The 22109-nt window shown below is 27.0% G+C and overlaps 1 protein-coding gene across 1 annotated transcript in view; it reads left to right on the top strand.

Moving 5' to 3' along the window:
* The first annotated feature begins 2643 nt into the window (after positions 1 to 2643).
* LOC107454420 (protein giant-lens) overlaps positions 2644 to 22109 on the top strand; it is a 40244-nt gene continuing 20778 nt past the window's right edge. Inside the window, exon 1 of the mRNA XM_016071619.3 lies at positions 2644 to 2973. Coding sequence (XP_015927105.1) covers positions 2743 to 2973 — 231 coding nt within the window. The 5' untranslated portion in view covers positions 2644 to 2742. The remainder of the gene's footprint in view (positions 2974 to 22109) is intronic.

Raw genomic sequence — 22109 nt, 5'->3', positions numbered from 1 at the left:
TAAACGGAAACACATTTTAATTTAACATTTTACTAAGGTTGCAGAAAGGATGTCCGATACTATCGTTCAACTTGAAAAGATTACAATTTAATTTAACATTTTACTGAGGTTGTTGCAAATTTACAAAGAACTATGGTTCAACTTGAATGAGAACAAAGTTTTATTTATCATTTTACTATGGTTGCAACAAATTAGCCCAGTACTATGGTTCAAGATACCGATATTATGGTTCAGTATTGAAATTTTTATTTTTATTTTCAGAACGCTTGTGGACAGATAAAGTTAAATATATATCAATATACTAAGTAATAAGGTATATGCTTTCGGAATTTCATGTATCAGTCAGTTTTAAAACAGGCTTTCTCTCGGCTTATGCCATTTACTTTATTTATAACATGGTTTGAAAAAAAGATTAAATTTTTCAAAGCATAAAACAAACTGAAAATTTGTTACTGTAACGTTTTTTAAATAATTTGATTCCTATTACTGCAGAAAAAAAACATAAAACTTATAAAGTAAAAAGTTTTTTTTATAAATCATTTAATTTGTTTTAATTTTTATTAATACTAAATATTCTGAAGTTATTTACATATAACATTGTATTTTCGAAATTATTGCTTTTCAGTAATATATAGGGCAAACCAACCAGTGAAGGAATACTACCCAGTGAAGGAACATTTCATATATATTGATTAAAAATAAGAATTTGAAAGTTTTTCTTTAGATTGATTGGTAACAATAGCTTACTGCCAAACAATAGGAAGTAATCTAGCAATGTTTTGGATTACCTGGTCAAATAGACTTCCCTGGAAAAAATTTTGAATCTGTTATTATCTCTGCCACACATTGTTTCTTTGAAAAAATTATAAGGTGAGTGTTTGTATTTATATGTTTGAAGTGGAATTAATTGCATGTAATAGTTTTATTTTTTTCACTGTGAAAATAAGAATTCAAAATATAGTTATTGAAGTTACGTTTTATTTTTTTTAAGCATCATAGCATAATAAAGTACTGAGATAAGGGGTGTTTATTCACTGGATCACCAAAAGAAGAAAAACCAGTGAAGGAACAAGTGTTCCTTTACTGGGTTTTTTCTAAGTTAATGAAAATAAAAGATAAAATTTAATTTTCTTGTACCTTTAGTGATGTTCCGCATCAAAAGTATGTTAAAAATACGAAAAAAAACTTCTAACCAGTGAGGGAACAGGCATGTTCCTTTGCTGGGCATAGATTTCCCAGTGAATGAACAGTATGTGTTAATATGTTGACACTTAAATTTTCAATTCATGATTACAAAAAAAAGTTAACATTTTCCAAGTATTTATATGTTATAATTTCAAGAATAGGCTTGTTTTTAAATATTTGTATGGCTTATAAATTCATAAAGAGCATTAAAAAATAACCAAAATTAAGTGTTCCTTTACTGGGTGTTCATTCACTGGTAAGAGCTGTTCCTTCACTTGGTCTTCTTACTACTTGTTATTTGAACCTCCAAAACTTTAAAACAATATTATGTAAGTTCTCTACAATTTTTTTACATAATTTGCAATTAGTAACAAATATGTTGACACTGTCATTTAACTAAAATTACGAATTTTTAAATTAATATGATTTTTTAAACTGCAAGCGAAGCTTAAGTGTTCCTTCACTGTTTAGTTTACCCTAGTCGATAAAATTCATGTCTATCAAAACATTTTAAGAACTATTGAAAATTACGAAGATATTATTCTTACTTTTTGTATTATTGAGTTTATGAGTCCTTCTTCAGTTTCAGTCCATTATTTTTGTTTCCTTTTCAATTTATTTAATACTATTACATAAACTTGATCTCTCCGTATGTCATGAAAAGATAATGGCTGTCTCACAATTGCTCGCATTCTTATTGGGCAGAAAAATCAGAAGACGTAAACAAAAAATTGTATTCATTTTGTTACAATCAGCTTTAAGTTAATAAAAGTTATAACGGTATTTACCCGTAATATTTAATTTATTTATCAATCTATCTTAATATTATTTTCTGCTATTATTACGTTTGTTTCGATCATCATTCAAAATTAAAGGCTGCTTAAAACCAAAAGTGGTTATTTTTTATTATATAAGGCCTATGATATTGCTATCTTAAGCAGCATTTTATTTTAAATGCTGAATCTGTGCTATCAAATCTGCCCAAATGCAACGAAAAAGAATTTGGAATCTTTTATTTGTTATATATTATTATGATGTTAGATATTTATAATCAATGGACAAAATTCATAGGAAAGTACTCCTGGGAGGATGATCGAAGCGAACTAGGGGTGGAGCTCCCTTTGTGTTACTAACTGCCAAAAATCAAGACGATCACGCGGTAAAAATATATGTATAATATATACATGCTGAATAACGAATTGAAAGCTATTTTCTTTGTATAAACAAGCTCATCTTAAAAAAAATAAAAAAGCAAGAAAGAAAAAGAATACTTTTTTTCTATCTGACTTAACCTATCAATTAAATTAGTTCTACGCCAAGCCCGCTCCGTTCATTCATTCATTTCTACCCAATGTAAACCTTGCTTATTTTTTTTATGCATTTTTCTTTTCCCTATCCAACACCTCCATCCACATTTCTGACTCCCCCCTCCCCTCCGCACTACATGCAATGGAGCTTGGCGAAAAGTTGTAGAGCCGCGCGCGCGGGAAATCTCAAAAAGCCCGCGAATAGTCCACCTCAACGCACCTGTTCTAAGTTCTTCAGCTGCCTTCTTATATGTTTGCTTTTTTTCTCTCTCCTCTCTCAAAGATGATGCGCTCTGAACAGCCGCAACGGTGCCTCATCCACGCGGGGATGCTTCGGATCATGATGCTAGTGGTGGTGGGGATTTTTTCATCAGTTGAAGCTAATACTACAATTCCGGCAGTGTCCGGTAAAAATGATGTTAAAGTGGAAGAGAAAGTGTTTAAATCTTCGTCTTTGTTGAAAATACTTTATCCTGCTGGGGTGAGTCAATAGTTAATTAGATTTATTGTTGGATAGTAGTTTAATGATTAATTTAGCCATAATTTTTTTTCTTCAGAATTAAGTGAAAGATTTTTACATCTTTTCTAATGCGGAATTTTTTATCAATGGAAAATTTCTAAAAAAATAAACTAAAAACCAGATTTTTCTGCTATATACTTCAATAAAAAGANTTAATTTAGCCATAATTTTTTTTTTTTCAGAATTAAGTGAAAGATTCTTACATCTTTTCTAATGCGGAATTTTTTATCAATGGAAAATTTCTAAAAAAATAAAGTAAAAACCAGATTTTTCTGCTATATACTTCAATAAAAAGAAATAATCTTCGATAAAAAAGAAAAATTTTAAATAAATAAAGAAAGAAAATATTTCGAGAACGTATTTTAGTGGAATTTATTTTTGAAAGCAGGAATTGCGATTGGACATAAATATTAAATGCTCGCTAAATAACATGAATAAATTTATGAATTTCTCATATCTTGCGACTTTTAAAACAATGTCAATTTTAAAATAAAGTTCAAAAATTTTATGAATTTTCAAAAAAGAAAAAAAAATAGAATTTTATTTTAAAATCTGGACAACATGCATAAATGTGCCTTAAATAAATCTGTGTATTTAAATGTAGCATCATAGATCCAGGTTAGATTATTTATTAAGTAAAAAAAGCAAATAATGACTTTATTCTATATTTTATAAAATTAAAATTAATTTTAAATTAACGAATGTGACAAAAAACTTGATTTTATCAAATGACAATTATAAGCTTGTGGAAGGTGTAATATGTTTTCTTTTAATTAACAACTACGTTTTCACAATTAAGCTGCAATATTGTAGTAATGTAAACTAAGCTATTTAATCTTTCTGGATTATACAAACCATAATAAGTTTTATTCAATTTCTTTTGGAACAACATGTTTTGTTTAAACTATTTATGTCTCTTGTAACCCCTTGATGTCTCTATTTCACACAAAAAACCTAAGATTTCAAATTGACAAAATAATCATTTTCCGATCTTTATTAAATGGTTCTCAGACACACTTTTAGAAAAAATATTTAAAAAGAATCTGATTTTTGAACAGTTCTTTAACTTTCAATTTATATCTTTTTTATCGAATTAAAAAGTGTATATCAAAATTTTTTTCTGTAATCAACTACTGTTCTTCAATAGTCTTGAAAGTTGAACAAAATTTAAATGATAACTCAAACTTATTTCAATTAGAAAAAACAAACAATGGTTTTTTTACATACTATAAACACCAAAATACAGTAACCTTTAAAATCGTTTGGTTTTTAAAATTTTAATAATAGAATTATTCGTACTTTAAATCTGGCATCTGAGTGTAGATTTTATTCTCTTATGACTTTACACAGTTAAAAAAAGCGTCCATGGTCAATCAACTTTTGTCTCGACTAAAAATGACTAAATTGCTATTCATACAATTGGTGGTTGACTATATAATATAGAAGTTCGCTTTTAAGTTTATTTAACAAAAATCTTACTTACAGAACAAAACAAAAATCATAAAAAATTACAACAAAAATCTTACGATTAATATAAATAAAAACATATTTTTAATAATTATAAGTTACATTAAATTTTTTTATTCAACTTTTAAATTGTTGATGATGGTGTTATTTTGATATCTAAAAATAAGAAAAATTCAACTATGAAAAAATTATTGTTGATGTTTGTCTTTAGTTATTCATTAGAAGTTTTTCATAAATTTTTGTATTTATTGTTGATTATAATTTCAAAAATGGCATAAAATCGGTCATGTCTCAGTGAAAAGTTATCAAGTATTTAAAGAGGTGTTTTCTTTGTTGTTAATATCCTCCATAAAGTATTCAAAATCAGTTACCCATCGCCATTCAAACAATCCACATATTTTTTTTTATTTATAAAAGGAGGAAAAATATGGTCAAAGTACCATTCTAAATTTGGGGGAGTTTTTATGATTAGAAATTCATAAACACAAAAGTTGCATGCACAATGATATGAATAATCTCTATCTGGATTCTCTTAGAATATTTCTTACTAACAGTCGGTTTCAGTTGACTTAATTTTTACACTCTTAACTAAATATTCAATAGCGTGAAGCATGTTTTTTTAATCATTAGTTTGAGATTTCACAAACCTTTTTAGATTATTAGTCATTTTTAAGGATTCAGAAGAAACACAGTATTGTATCATTTATGTTCGTATCTGAAATTTCTCCGTGCAGATAAAAATTGATCCTATTCTAAAAAGATTTTTTGCAAAATGAAAAATTATTTTGAGTTTAGTTTAATCGAATTTTGAATTAATCCAAAAGTTGAGCAAATGTTCGAATTTTAGAAAAAAAAAGTAGGAGGAAGTAATATAAGTCCGAATTATCCATGTCCGAGTTAAAAAGAGAGAGAGTAAATAAAGAATAAAGCAGTGATTTCGAATAAGGTTTTTCCCTTCCATTCAGTTATTATTGATTTGTATTATTGTATTATTTATTTGCATTGCAAATGAGATAAAAAAAATTTTCGTTACTAAAACTAAACTATAAAAAATTAAAAGATTTATTTTATTACTTCATTTTATTTTTTTATTGCAAATGTTTAATTCTTTACTCGTTGAAAACTTTTCTTTAACTAACTAAATAAATATTTTCTTCACAACTAAAAACATTCTACACCTATACTTGTGTATTGTAAATACTAACAACATAGTTTATACTGATATAAAAATATAGCTTAAAAATTAAAGTAAATAACAGAATTTTTTTAAATTTTTCTTAAACTTTTTTTTAAAATTTATTGCACAAATGATAATAATAATTTTTCATAACTTGTTTGACATTTATATTTCCCATTACCAAATGTAGTTAAATAGTAATAAAATTAAAATAATATGTTTATTATTTAATTAATATAATCAACAAATATATTATTTAAGTAATAAATTTATCATCAATAATACTATAATATTAAAATTTTATCCTGAAATTGTAATTATATTAAAAATTTTAATTCCTATCATTTCTTCCCTTCTTATTAAATTATACAAAGACCTAATTTACTTAATTATTTTTCTCTGCGAGTAGTGTGACATTTTTGTAACATTTATGATGCATTTACTAATCGTATAAACTATTTATAGAATATACTGAAAGTAAATTAGATCGAAGATAAAATTACCAGATATCTTTTTCGTAACAAATTTCTCAGCTATTTTTTCTAAATTTATTTTCTTCATTACTGAAAGTAAATTAGTATAAAACAAAAATAAATTCAGCGGAATTTATATACACTTTTACTAAAGCTTATACCAGCTTGCTTAGTGAAAAAGAAATTTGGATTGGAATTCCACAATGAGCAAACGATTTATATTTTCACCCAGTTCATTCATTCCAAAGAAACTTAATTCCTCACACCTTGCTCTCTTTTGAGAATTTAATACTAAGTAGCGGCCTGGAAAATTAATGATCAGCCTTCTTTTTTCTGCGCTTGATGTCTTGGAAAGAGGTGAACGGATATTCATTTTGGCAGCTGGTGTTTTTTGAGTAATGTACGCAATAAACTTCCGGAGTTCCCGCTGTTTTCGTTGTCGTAATTTCTTCTTGTTTTTATCTTCGGCTCAGGACACGTGCAACAAAGCATTATTAATCACTGGCCAACCCCCGCTTCGAACTCTCCACTGAGATGCCTCTGCTTAATGAACCAAATTAGGAAGAATACCTGCTGGTTTGTGGCTCAAAATAATTCATTAAATGGCGAAGTTAAGACTTCAAACATTTGACCTTTTGATTCAAGTGTTAAGATTTTAATTTAGGTAACTATTGTTCCCAACACAGTTAAAAATTTTGGACCACGTTAAAGCACAATTTTTCACGATGAAAGAGTGGTGGGATTTGGATTGTATGCACTATTCTACTTCATAAAATGAAAAAGATTTAAAAATATCTTTTAAAAGTATGTAATCTTGGAAATTCCGATCTTAAAAATATTTAAATCTTGGGTATATGTGCGGAACAATCATTACTTTTACACCTAAATACATATCTATTTTAATATTAATTTCTCTGCCCACCCCCTAAATACATCTAGAAAATTGTTACGTTTGTTGAATGGTTTATACAATTCAGTCTACTTTTTTTAATTAAAAAATAATTCTAAATGATAATAAATAAAGAAATGAAATAATAACTTTAAGAATATGTTATATTAAGTAATGATTAACCTGTATAAATATTTTTGACAGTACATTAATAATAATCATGAAAGTTGTTTTTGAAAATAAAATAGCTTGGTACAAATGAATGTATCAATATTCATATCAATATGTGTATGCGAATGTATCAATATGTATTTTTGATAATTAAGATATAAAACCTGTAAAAAAATAAAATAAAAAAAAGTCGTATAGGACTATTTTTGTTTAATATATTAGTTAACAAGTAAGTAGTGATCACAAAATTGCGAACAATGTACATAAATACTGTGCAAATTAAAAATAAGTAAACATTAAAATGATACGAAATTGAACCATCTGTTGTTTTCCAGTGAAAAGAATTTAGTTTCTAAAAAAACATTTTCGACTCATATGTTTCAAAATATTTAGTAAAAAGTACGAGAAATTAATAATAACTTTTAAAAACACAATTAATATTCTATATTATTTTATAGCTATAATAATCCCTATATTAATTAACAGACATAATTAATAATCTACTATACTTTATTTTTAATAAGTGTACAACGCATTATTTACAGAGCTCATTAGAAGTATTTATTTTAGAAAGAATTTCAATCGCATTTGAAAAGTTCTGGAATTTAAAGTTTAATTTTTTTCTTTATCTAAACCGGTTCAGGCTATTCTAGTAGTTTGAATTGAATGGTTCCACTGAAACGCTAATTTTAATTTTCATGTGTGCGATAACTGTTATCGAATATAACAGGCGAGACGGATTTAATAACCTTTTAAGTCGAGTTTTGATCTCTACCCAACAATAACAGTTATTATTTTATTCTTGTGTCGAATGCTTGACCCAAATCACGCCCCAACAAAAACTCGTTTGCAATCAACACGCGCTAGCGCCTTCTGTGGAACAGGCGTAGTAAAAATCTCGGCAGCACAATGTCATTCATAAATCGGGTGCCCGCAATTACCTGCTGGCCCATTGATAAAGTTAGTACGTAATGATAATAATAATAAAATAAAGAAGAGAAAGCGTCAAGCTTGAATGAAGTAGCAGCATTGCGCTTACTGCACCTGTTTTCATTAGTTGAAGTTAAACGGGAAGCTTAGAATAAGACTATTTTTTGGACTTAACTAAAATTATTTTGAGAAATTATGATTACACTGTTAATTAAATGATTCCAGAGTTTGTCTCTTTTTATTGCTAATAATAAAAACGGTATTTAATCATTTTATTTGATCGATAATAGATTTTATTGTTAATTTCTTATCTTGTTGGAATATTTTTCATTTCATGAAGTTATAGATAGACGAAAAATCATTTACAATTCTGTTTATTCGGGAAATAAATGCAAAGTTTAAATCCACCGTCTCCTTCGCTACATGTTTTTATTTATTTTTAGTAGTTTAACAGCAATTAAAATTCATGAAAATTTAATTTGCACTCTTCACAACTGTGATCCTAGTAGCAATATATTAAGTTAGAGTCAGTACTAATAAGTACCTAAAAGTTGTAGCACACCCGTGTCGTTGGACATGCATTTGACAAGCATCTCAAAACGATAGAATGATAGAAGGAATACAAAATAAAAACTTTGATAACATACACTTGACAGTTTGTACATTAGCATCCTGCTATCGCATGTCACTTTTAAAAATATAAGAACTATATTTTAAGAAAACGGTAAAATTTCGGGATATTCAGTCTTTTTTTCAAAGGTCACAAACTTTTGTACTCGCATTTTTTTTTCTTTTGAGCAAACGATGAAAAAATAATATTTAAAAACACTTTATTTTTTCAGCAAACAATTTTTAAAAAACGATGCATTTCAAAATAATCGTTTTCTACTTTTTTATTTTAAAATCTTTGTTTTTGAATAAATAAAAAACGCGCAATCAACCAGCTTTCCGATTTAAAAGAAATTTAAAACACGTAATTAATTTGTAAGTTGAGAAAAATTAGACTTTTAATGACGATGCATTTCAAATACAAAATAAAAGTGATGAGTTCTCTCATACTTTAATATTAATAAACAATAGTACTTGATTTTAGCATTTTACTATGTAGCTTTATGTTATGCTTTTTTTCTTCCTTTTTTAATAAATCTCATATAAAAAAAGTTATTATCATATTGTTGTGTTGTTTTTGATAGTTAAAAAAATCTCCTTTTTTTTCGTTATATTTGCAGTACGTAATTTTTTCTCATCTTCCGAATTTATCGAAATGACTCTAAATATATTGTTTAATGAAGCTTAATCTATTTTCTTAGTTATAAATTAGTTTTTTTACAGTTAAAGTAATTGAAAATGCTAAAATATTTAAAGTTTTGAGAAATATCTAATTTAGCTTACACCATAAATGACTAAAAATAAATTTAAAAATATTAATAATATACTTTAATAAAAACTATACTTCAAAATTTAAAAAATAATTTCAAAATAATTAATCGTCTCAGGCAGATCAGAATAATTTAGGGAATAGTTTGTCAGTATTAATTAAATTTTTGCAATGAAAAAACTGGCAACAAAAGGTTTCTAAATCGTTAAATATACATTAGTTTTTTTAAAGGCTGAAATAATTTTCAATGAAAAAATAGTTAAAGTTTTGAAAATTATCTAATCTTATTTATTAATTGATAAATGGCAGATCACTGTATTTAAAAAGGAATAATAATTTTAACTTTAAATATTACAAAATAATTTATTACAAATTTATATTATTATTATAATTTTTTGCAAATTTTGTGATATTTTAATATTTTAAAGCATAAAAATATCACAAACTTTGAAAAATAATTTCTCGTTATTAATTTTAACGTTTCAAATTTGAATGTTTATGAAATAACTATTTTTTTGTAGTTACAAAATTCGCCATGATTCGGAGATACTATAATAATTTAGAAAATAACTCCTGTAGCATGCATTAATTAATGAATATTTAAATGGTTATGACTATCCCAGAACAACTATTTTAAGTGTCAAATGGACACTACAAAATACAGCCCTGATCTAAAAGATACTATGTTTTTACTTTGTGTGTTAAGCAATCTGTTATTCGAAAATAACACTGTTTTAATGCAGGAAATGGGAATAAATATATCCTCGTTGTTCTCACATTACGCACGTGATAATCAAACTTTATGAATGAATCGAATTCAACGCATTTGAAATCTGATTCAGTACACAGAGACAGGAAATATAAGAATGTAGTAGTGTCAATATTTCAAAATATATTGAATGACTCTCTGAATGATTTATATCGATATATTTGTCTTGTGAATTGAGCGTGAACCTTTACGTATCTATTTTATGACAGAATGCTATAGTTCTTCATCTGACAAATTCTATAGCACCAAGAATATTTCATTGCGAATTAGATTTTCACCAATGCTTTTGCTAAATATATATTTTATAACAGCAGTTTTATAATTTTTTAAATTTTTTTTCGTCAAACAGATTAAATCAGTTTAGTTGCATAGCAGCATTTCTACTTGCAGTGACTCAAAAAAAAAAAAAAAAAAAAANAAAAAAAAAAAAAAAAAAAAAAAAAAAAAAAAAAAAAAAAAAAAAAAAGCAGTACGTACCTGTATAACATTTCTACGGAAAGGGTAATGTTCCTCTTTTTTTATAACTTTACAGGAAAATTTATTATTTCAAAATGGTTATGATTAATATTTTACGATAGCATTTTGAAATTCGCAGGTTGTATTTTTAAAGCTATTTTTAAAATTTTCAGATTATAATTTAAAGTTGTTTGGTTATTTTTTAAAGCTGTGATTAGAGTAATAAGGTGTTATGACCATTAAAAATTATGGTAATAAGTACTACTGGTATTGTTTTAAAATATGTTGTGGTAAAAGGTACCTAATATGTTTACACTGTAAAAAATTCCCGATAAAATTACGGTATAAACTATCGGCACTTTGAGTGCATCATCCGTAAAATACATTTTACCGTAAAACTCATCTTTACAGTGAAATATTGTATCGTAATTTTAATAATAATATTCTTTTAATTCGAGTGATTCAGTGATTTTATGGTAATCGTTGTTGTAAAAATTAAGTTTATCAGATTTTTTTTTGTTTCGTAACAGGTTTTGGATAAGAAAAATAGTAACTTGCAATTGTTTTTCAAACACAGAAGTACGGTAACAATTTAAGTCTTTTACCTAAGCCATTCTATTGGGCGAAATGGTAGAGATAAATTCCTTATTTTCATCAGTCAGGAAACCATTTAAACTTGTATTATTCTAAAATATTGAACTATAATCGAAATTTTATATATTTTTACAGTTGAAAAGTTGTTGAAACTTTTATTAATAGTGATTTCTTTTAGCGATAATATGACGAAGAATTCTGTTTGTAACAGTCGGGAAACGATTGAAACTTGATTGATTTGTCGTCAAGCAGAGAGACACACTTTTAATTTGAGCCCCTTAGATAGTCAGAAAGCGATCAGAATTTTATTTGACGATAAATTATATTTGTCAATAGTATGAAAATATCGCCTAATAGTTATCGTCAGATAAAATTCTGACCGCTTTCTGGCTATATAAAAATATATTTCGCTTTTAGTGATCGAAAAACGATTAAAACTTGTGATTTAATCAACACAGAGCTTCAGGTAAAATTTTGATCTTTTAACGAATCGTGAAGTGGTCGTAATTTTGACTGATGATAACTTTCCTTTTGGCGATTATAATAAGATAAATTCTTGTATTGGTCAAGAAACGATTGAAACTTGCAATGTTATCAAGATAAATTCTTGTATTGGTCAAGAAACGATTGAAACTTGAATTGTCATTGATCATGGAGCTACAGTTAAATTTTATGAATTCTAGCTAGTCGAAATTTCTATTGAAAGAGTTTTTTATTGCCAACAAAATTTAATCTTTAAGAACAGAATCTACTATAACACGATTATGATTAAGAACAAGTATATTTTGTTTTTTAATTTTTAATCCCCTGTAGCTTTCTCGAAGTAGTTAGATCATAATGCTTATTTGTTGTTTCAAACAAATTTTTCAGAGGGAAAAAAAAAAACATTTTTTTTTTCATTATTTCTACTTATACCTAATTTTATCCAACCAAATTGGGTAAAACCAGGTACATAAAAAAAAATTAATCTATCCTCTGAAATATATACAAATTTTTTTTCCATAAAATAATTTTAATATTTGAAGCTGAAGGGCTTATTTATCGCTCAAATAAACATTTCATCAGATTTTGTTCACGGAGCTGCTTAGGGGAAAAAAAACTTAGAGTCACGGTTTACCAATTACCAATTTTTATATTTAATTCGTTTCATCTTCAATTTTATTTATTTATTCATTTATTTATTTATATAACGATGCTTCATCAATTTTGGTATCAATTAGTACGAGCCGGTGTTCCTGCAAATATCCCGTTATTATTATATTCGTTTTGTTAAGATTAACGATAGAAAATATCGTTAACCTTAACGAAACGAATGGAAGAAAAAAGCACAAATGTGTATCATTAACATTCTTTTTATGACATTCTTTTTATAACTAACTGACAAATGTTTGCCTTTTTTCAAATCAAAATTATCCTTTTTGTTTTTACCAATCATAATACTTAGCTAACAAATTATTTATTATTTTCTTGAAAACAAAAACACAAGACACAAGACAAAAACACAAAAGGGGCAAACTGTCGAATGTCAAGATGTAAAAAAAGAAGAAAAAATGGCAGAAAGTGAAAACAACGTATGTTCTAAACAAAACGAAGATGTTTAGAACAACACATGTTCTAAACATCTGCAAAAAAGCAGGTGCAATCAAGTGGTAATCTCTCTTTCTTCCCTGCCACATCCTTCAACTACTTTCGATTTTTTTTTTACTTAATTGTGAGTTCTATTTTTATCTTCTCCTTAATTTTAAATCATTAGCAATTTCGGAACACGTTGAAGCATAATATTGAATCCTAATGTAGTTCAAATTTTCCACAACATAAATATGGTGCCAAACTGAACCATATTATCCTGCTTGTTACTCCTTCTGGAACTTGATTTTACGATTAACTTAAATTTAAGCATGGCTCAATTTAACATTGTATTATGTTTGCAGTAAGTTTGCTCGGTAATATGGTATAATATATCAATATTATGATCCAACGTTGAGCGATTTATTAAAGAGTCTCTACAAATTACTCCTCAATTTTATATAAAAAAATCATCTTACCCTTGAATTATTTGATACTACAATGCATTGTATGCATTTAGTAATGTGATTAAGAAAAAAGTCTGGGAGAAATTGAAAATATACAGGGATTTATCTCCTATTGAATTGATGCAGGGTGATTATAAAATAATTTTGCCCATATATACCCTCTAGAGTCTGATTGAACCGAATAGAATTTAGTGCATAGACAGGCTCATCTATGCGCTCAAGAAATGATGCTAAAAATAATTGTGTATCTCTCACGGTTACAGTAATCGTGACAAAATTTCAATATTTTGCCGCAGTCACTGTCAAAAAGTCACAGTTAAAAAATGGCAAAAGAAACGTTCATATTACATTACATCGAAGCAGATCTATTTAAAGAATAGTATTTATTAGTTTTTCCAAAATGTACGAAACGCAAAAATCTTTTTCGATCCATTTCAAACATCTAGAAGTTGAGGTAGAGAAGAAAAAAAAGGAAAGAAAAATTCAACGTGAACTACTCAACGTGAAAATCATGTGTGATTCTTTATATTAGTTAAAAGCTTTTAATGGATTTTCGGTAATAAACAAATAATCTGAGATTTAGGTGTAAATAAGAGAGTAACCTTACATATATTCATATGAATTTATTTATTTCTTCCTTTCTTTTATTTTAACACCTGAACATCTGGATGAAAGGGTTTGGATATCTAACACCCATCCTGTGGGACTCCCCACACTCTTTGCAAAACGCCCGTTGAGAAAGTTTTTTTTTTTTTTTCCGAGAACAAATACATTCTATAAGTCTTAAGCAACTTGTTCTGGCGCCACCCAAATTAATAAGGCATTTCTCTGCCTTAGAAAAACAAAGGGCCAGTTGACCGCTTTTTTGAAAGTTTTCATATCTATTTTGATGTTAATCTGAAATGCCAAGGTCGTTTCTTTGCAATTTATTAATTTCCATTTTACTGAATGTGAGAAAAATGAGAAAACAATGAATAGGGAGAGAGAGAGAGAAATAATGAATAGGAGATTATTTAAAAGAATATCACAAAAGAATTCAATCTAACGATATTTTAAAAATGAAAATTTAAAAGAATATTTTGAAACACTTTAATTAAACTAAAAATATAAAGAATATTATGATTAAAATTTTTTATTTCTTCATATATTTTGATCAGATTTTTTTGATGAATTCTCCTATCTAAAAATCTTCTTTTAACATTGTTATGGTATAAAGAAAAAAAAAATCCAAAGGGAAAAAAAAAGAAACTAACGCGCACTCAAGATGACCTCTGTAAACTATAGTGATGGCCCACTAGTTAAACAAAATAAAAAATTAATACATAAAGAAAATATGCTGCTCTAGTTTAGTTGAAGTTTCAAAAAAATTCAATTATAAAAATTCGGCTTCTTTAAAAATCGCTTTCTCAGAAACTATTCGACCGATTTTGCTGAAATTTTATGTTATACCATGCAAAATTACATTATAAAAAATTATGCAAGAAATTATATAACTTCAAATTAAAGATTTTTTGGTTATTATTAAATAAAATAATAAAAAAGTAATAAATAATTATTAAAATCTATTTTTTCCATAGAATGTAATATTTGTGTAAACGAATTTTATAATTGTACGCAAAAGTATTTAAATTCGCTTAAAAAGTTCTCGCGGTATGATAAAATTCGCAAAAAATCAAAATAACATTAAGGGGTATAAACTTAGGACCTCTCTCCTGACCAAACTATTATGACCATATTTCCCCGGATTGCGGCTCCCCCCTATATTTTGGGGGTCAGAAATCCGAATCCGTCTTAAAAGAGCATATTTATTCAGAAAAAGTGTGTTTTTTGTGTCTGATTTCGTAACTTAAAATATCGTCTGCGTTAATTAATTGTCATATATGAAGTCCCCCTTTAAACCATTAAGATTGAGTCCTAAAATCCGATAACTAGATCAAAAATTATTCAGGGTGGTCCGTTTTTTATTTTGCGCTCTATACATATAAAAACAAAACAATTAAATATTTTTAAATTTTTGGTTTGATTTTAAAGCTATTTTTTTAGCATTAACAGCAAAATAAGATTTGTTTTGCATTTTCAGAACATTTTGCAGTAAAAAAAAAAAAAAAAACTGTATAACGTAGGTTAGTTTAAAAATCTGGACACAGACTGAAATGCGTGTTTTCAAAAATGGTCGCAACTGAAAATGCGTGTTTTCGAAAAATGGACACAACTCGAAATGCGTGTTCACAAAAATGGCGGAAGCAAAAAATAAATAAATAAATAAAAAATTTCAGTTTTTAGTTCTTATAACACATGAACGGAGAATTACGTACTTACCTTTCCTTACTTATTTAAACTATAAGTCCCTGAAGTCAGGATCGGGGTGCCCAGGTATATTATTTTTCAGACTATGTCTCCGTGTTCAGAACTCTAAACGATAACTGCCTACTCCTTAAATGACTACTACCTAAATTTACTACAATTAAATTATTATAAATTTATATCACCTGTGGCAAGCTTGTAAAAAGAACTGTTGACTTCTAAAGTCTAAAGAAAAAATTAATTTAATAGCGATTTTATTCGCGATTTTTGCAAATGGACGATATCACATAACGAACTTATTTGGATTCCTTATTTTATTCTTTGAAAAAAGAAAATTCTCCTAAACGATGTTTGAAAAACGGATTCAGTTACTATATCCATTTTCGTAAATATTTTCCATTCCTATGTCCATTTTTGTCAATGTCTATGCCCGTTTATGTAAATATGCATTTTGAGCTACTTCGTAAACACGCATTTTGAGCAATTTGAGCTGTGTCCTGATTTAAAAACTCACCGACAATGAGTGAATCTCTATTTTTCGATTTACGTTACGTAATCGATGATTTATCTTATATGCGTCACTCGGTGAATCTCATTTGCCCAAGCCACAAAATTTTTTTTTATACTTTCTGCTATTTGAGACTAGTCATAATTTTCAGCGATTTTATCAAAGTTTTTATTTTATTTTTTGAAAATGTAAAGTTATCATAAAGATCACATTAGATCAAAGACCTTCAGAATTCAGTCAGGCGGGGCGCTCATCAAGCGATGTCGACCGAGTTTCGTTCTTTAGAAGTTCCACTTAACTATAAATAAACAATCAGAGGAAGGCAGAACGCGTGTCGCGACAATGTCCATTCTTTTGTTGGTCACCTTCTCTCCTCAAAGAAACAATAACCATAATAAGGTGGAACAAAAGAGACCAGTTATAACAGTTAAACGGCTTCCTGTCGACGCCGCGCACACGTTCCTTAAAGGTTGAAGTTCTTTCGAATATTTTAATGGAGGGGGCGGATTTCTTGAAAATGGAAGGAAGTCTTTCTTCAAGCGATTGGACAAAAACAATCGGGTTTTTTTGAATAGAAGTGAGACCTATCTTTCGTTTTTTATCGTTTGAAAACTTAAATGGCATACATTTTAGTTAAATTTGGCATGGAAATACACTTTTCCCTTAAGTCAGACAATTTATATAGTGATTTCTTTGTTTTGGGTTCACGAAATGGTCAAGTTCAATAATTGACTGGAGGAATTTATTTCTGAAGAATATTGCCTACCTTTCCTCGACCCTACGGTAGCACCAACTAATTTGAAATGAAAAAATTAGACAAAAAAAAATTGACGTCATTAAATTCTCGAACTGCTGTATTTTTCAGATCATTTTATTCTAAAACATGTTTTAGCAAATTTCCAAGACATTTGAAACAATTTTTTATCTCTCTTCACATATTGTATTTTAACAAATTTAGCTTGTGGAAGGTTTGTTTGAATAAACTCGTGAATGAAAGCACAAAATATTTAAATGAACTTCATTTTCTTCAATAATTAATAGTTTTTACGAGCGATTTTCTGAAGATGTCGATGAAGTTAGCTAATGGTGTTGGAATAAAATGAAACTTGTAATGTTATTCAAATATACGAAAATAGTATGGAACGTTCGAAAATACAAAATAGTATGTAATTCTACTACTAAGCTGCGACGCAATCGAAAGCCTAGCAAAATTATTTTCTGTCCATTATATTATATTAAACAATAAGTAGAAGTGTTATTAATTATAAAGTAATTGCATTTTCAATGTTCTATAAATTCATGATTGTAAAATAAAAAAGGCAAAGTATAAGGTCATGCAAAAGTTTTCATAATTGTAATGCTGTTATATTTATAAAACAAATTTTATATGTTCGAAAAATTAAACGATGAAATTTTTTAACAACTTTTTATGCTTGCAAAAAATTAATTAGTGGACAATTAATTTTGATCAAATGAACAAAGGATTTTTTTAAATTCATTTTTTAATAGAAATAAATAAGAGAAATGCATGTAAAATTAGTACGTAATAGAAATACATATAAAATTCCAAACATGAAAAAAAATCGCAAATTTCTTAGCAATTGTTTTTAACTTCTTTTTGCTAGTATTAGTAATGTTTCTCTGACAGAATTTTGCACTCTTTTCAGTCATCTAAAACCTTTAGAGTTCAACATAAGAAATCATTATAATTGTTAAGCATTTCACACTTCACTTTTATTTAAGAAGAAAATACTTATCCATTGTATTTACAATTACACTTCATTTCTTTCTAAATCCTTTTTCAAGGCTGATGTAAATGTACCAAATTAGATTTGTTCACGTTATTAAAACAATTTATACACCAACGCCGGGAGCGTATATCAATATATGGGTGAGAGATTTGATTGAAATGTTTATCAATAACGTTAAATTATTTCACTCCAAATTACTATAATCTTCTATGTAAACAAATAGGGGCATTAAAAATATGACTAGAGAAGAAAAAGTTTTCACTTAAATAGATTTGTGTTCAAAAACATGGAGGTCTAATGGACATTGACGTAGCGTGAAATGATAATTATTATAATTTTTTTTTTTGGAAGGGCATACTTTTTTTGATAGTCTATTTATTTTAAACATATACTTTTTCCTAATATTTACTAATTTATTTATACTTACTGTTTTAAGTAAATATCAGGAAATTATTTTTATTGGACGTATATGGGTGATTCTCACGAAATACGACAATTCACTGTCTCTTGCTCCAAGATCTAATACTATACTACTAAAAGAACTTTTTTTAAAAAAAAAAAAATTCTTAAATAGCATAGCTGTTAGCATTTTAAAATGACTTTGCGTTACCATTAACTGTTTTGCATATTTAATATTTGAAAAATTTAATTGAATTTCAAAATGTCATTTTCCTGGTATGTCACAAACAATATTTCCAATAATAACTAGTTTCAAAACTTCCCATAAACTTTTCAATGTCTAATTTTTTTTATCTCAACCGTTGTAAGCATTTCTAGAATCCAGGTATTATTTCCAAAAACTTTGTTGAAAATATTTTTTTTCTGTCAATAATTTGTTTGTCACATGAAAATCAGTCATTTTCCTCGCCACTTTTTTTTAGTAATTTATAACCAAAATAGATAGGGCCAGCAATCAATATCTTAAGAGATTGGTTAAGAGATTGATTAGAATATCATCCTATCAGAACATGTCGTATTTCATGAATAAAGAACCAATTTTTTGGTTCAAAATCTATTTCAAAAAATTTTACCAGGTGAGTCGGTTTTTATGTTGTCATTTTCCCGTTTTCTTGAAATCATTAATAACATAACTACATAGATTTACCTGAGTTATTTCAAGAAATCCTGTTGTTTTCTGTGGAAAGTAAACTTCTTAGTCCGAAATGTTAATTTAAATGTTAAGTTAAATGCTGTAAAATGGCAAATTTTCATTTTCCTGGCTGTCATTTTCCTGGCTTATGATTGCCATCAGTTACCAGAAAATTTTTTAAACAGTATAATGTAAAGAGGGAAAGCAATTTATAACCTAATACCCAGTTTAAGTAAGATTGTAATATGCTTGTATATAATCAAAGTTATTTATTTAATTTTATATTATTATACACAATTTTATTCTGTACATATCAACAACAAAAACATTATTTATTCTTTTAACAGTGGATAAAAGAATTAATTTAAACAATTCATGGTCCATATAACACAAAGGCTTTAGGTATTTTTTTTTTCTTTCAAAACACAGATAGTTAAAATACAAAGGATAAGATGAGAATATCACTGTAAAATTTAATTCTGTCATAGTCTTTAAACTTTACTTGGGTGTATAAATTAAAGAATGTAATAAAGTTGTAAAATAAAATAATTTGAGATATTTTAAATTTAAATAATGTAATAAAAAAATTTCCGATGTAAATTATTATAAAATTAATTGTGCTAGGTAATTTTAAAACATGGGGCCTAAAAACAAACAAGGAAAAATAAACTGAGAAAAAAATACGAGAAGCCGAGAAGAAACGGTATGTTCAAATTGTTCACAATAATTATTTTTGGAATTTATTTACATAAAAAGTTAAAATTAACTTTTAAACTTTGTCTTTTTGAGTTTCTTAAGTTAAGTTACTTACAAGCTTTGCTTAAAATGACTGTTTTCTTAACTTCTAAGCTAATGTGTCATTTTTCTGGTATTCAAAATTTGGTGAATTTCTATTTTTTTTTTCCTTGAGCAAATGTCAATAAACGACATTGCTGTCTGTAAGATATTAATAAATGTAACTAAACAAATATACAAAAAAAAAAAAACAAGATTATTTTGAAGACTTTTAATTTGAAGAAAATTTTTTTTCCGCATTGTCATGTTTCCAAAGAATCACCCATATATTTCATTTAAATTTTCAAAGCTATGTAGTTGTATTGTAAGATTGAAAAAAATAGTTTAAAATCTAATACAATTCTAAATAAGCTAGTCAATAGGAGATAAAAAAAATGTAAAAGTAGAAGGATTTCGCATGGGTAAAAAAGTAATATTAAAGGATATTTTAATTAGTTTGTCGTACAGGCTTACAGCTGTTCGCTTGTTATGCTCCTAAAGACTGCTGATAATGGCTATTAATTAGTATCTTAAACGTCTTCGAAAACTTTTTTTTTGGTTTCAATTTATTTTTGAAAAAATTATTTTATTTAAATTAATTATTATAGCAAATAATATTATTTATATTTTAGTAAACTATATTATGTTATAGAAATAGCTGGTCTTAATCTAGCTGCTTTTACGACAAACTTCTCTCTAATTAACCCTTTGATGCAGAATTTTCCTTAAACATATTTTTCCTACTTTTTTCATTATTTTGTATTATTCTTGATGAAAATAAGCGAAAAATACTATACTTAGGATTTTAATAATTTATGGTTATAAAATACAGCATAAAACACCCGAGACTTTTTCAGCTTTAAAGGGTATCTTTCAAACACGGCAAAGAATAATTTTGACTTACTTGTCCAAACTTTGACTTACTCGTAGTTATTTAGATCTAGGAGAAACAGTTATTCATCATTGAAATTTCTTAAATTTATAAAATCGATTATCGATAATTATTCGATTATGAATTTTTAAAAAAATTTGAAACTACTTTTTTTTGGACTTTACATTTTAAAACAAATAGAATTTCGAGAATTTAAATGATTTTTTTAGATAACTATTTGTGTTTTTCTCATAATTAAAAAATGTATCAAAATATATTTTTACTTGTAATTAGAGCGTCAGAAAAAAAATATGTGAAGGGGACACCGTTGTCCCATCTGCTCCAAAAGGTTAATAATTACAAATAGGTAAATAATAAGTTGTGCGAAAAAATTACTCAATAGACATAGTTACAAGTTTTAAACTTCCCGCGTTTTTTAATCGCCTGGTTGATTTTTCTTCTTAATACAAGGATGTCCAGATTTTAATAAAAAATGGGCATCAACCTGGAAACTCAATCTTTGAGTTTTGACATAATTTCAGGAAACTGGTTAAAAGCAATTTTTGTGTTTTATAAAGCGCGAACACCTTTTTTTTTGTATCCGTTGTATTAATTTGTTTTTATGACTACATCTATAATTCCTTCGTTCAAATAACTTAAGTCTTAAGTTCTTACCTGGTAAAAAAGTGAATTCGAACCAGTGGAGAGTGACTTGAATAATTATTACCTTATCTTGATTTATTTTTTTATTTAGGGATTTTTTTCCTACTTTATTTCATTTTTAGTCTTGCTCAATTTGTCATCTTTTTGGCGGGAAGATTGAAAATAGAGCTCTTAACGGATCGTAGCTCTTTTTCTTAGTTATTATTCTTTTTTTGTGTTTTATTTGCTTGTGGTTAACGGTTTTATTGCCAAGTGTACGGTTAAAAAGTTGATTTTCTGCACCATAGAGCAATTTTGAATTTCTTTTTTCTATGTTAAGATTGGGAATGAAAGATTATATTCTTCGTTGGAATGATTGTTAGTTTTGCGTATTTCGGAAATAAGTGCTTGTCATTTTTATTAGATAATTCGACACCAATTTATAAGTATTTTGGAGATAAAAGATACTTTTTTATGTGTATTTATTTAAGAGGTTAGACCAGATTAGAATTATAAAAAGAATTCTTTATTTTTTTTATTTATTTAAATTTGCTTAAAACGTACTACAAGACCGGTTTACACTTGTTTACGTTCGTGTATCAATTGGTTAAATTAGATGATATATATATAAATATAAAATATATATTATATTTGGTATTATATTTGTATATTATAATATTTAAACCAAGTTATAAGACGCACTGTAATGCTTTAATAATTACATGTTTTGCATGAGTTTGCATGCAATACTTTTATATTTAAATATGCGTGTAATGGGTTTTTATTCTGGAGATTTTTCATATATTACCTATTTGTATTT

Source organism: Parasteatoda tepidariorum, chromosome 5 (assembly GCF_043381705.1).
Source record: "Parasteatoda tepidariorum isolate YZ-2023 chromosome 5, CAS_Ptep_4.0, whole genome shotgun sequence".
NCBI lineage: Eukaryota > Metazoa > Arthropoda > Arachnida > Araneae > Theridiidae > Parasteatoda > Parasteatoda tepidariorum.
The sequence above is the reverse complement of the archived record's forward strand: the minus strand, read 5'-3'. Positions and strand labels throughout refer to the sequence as shown.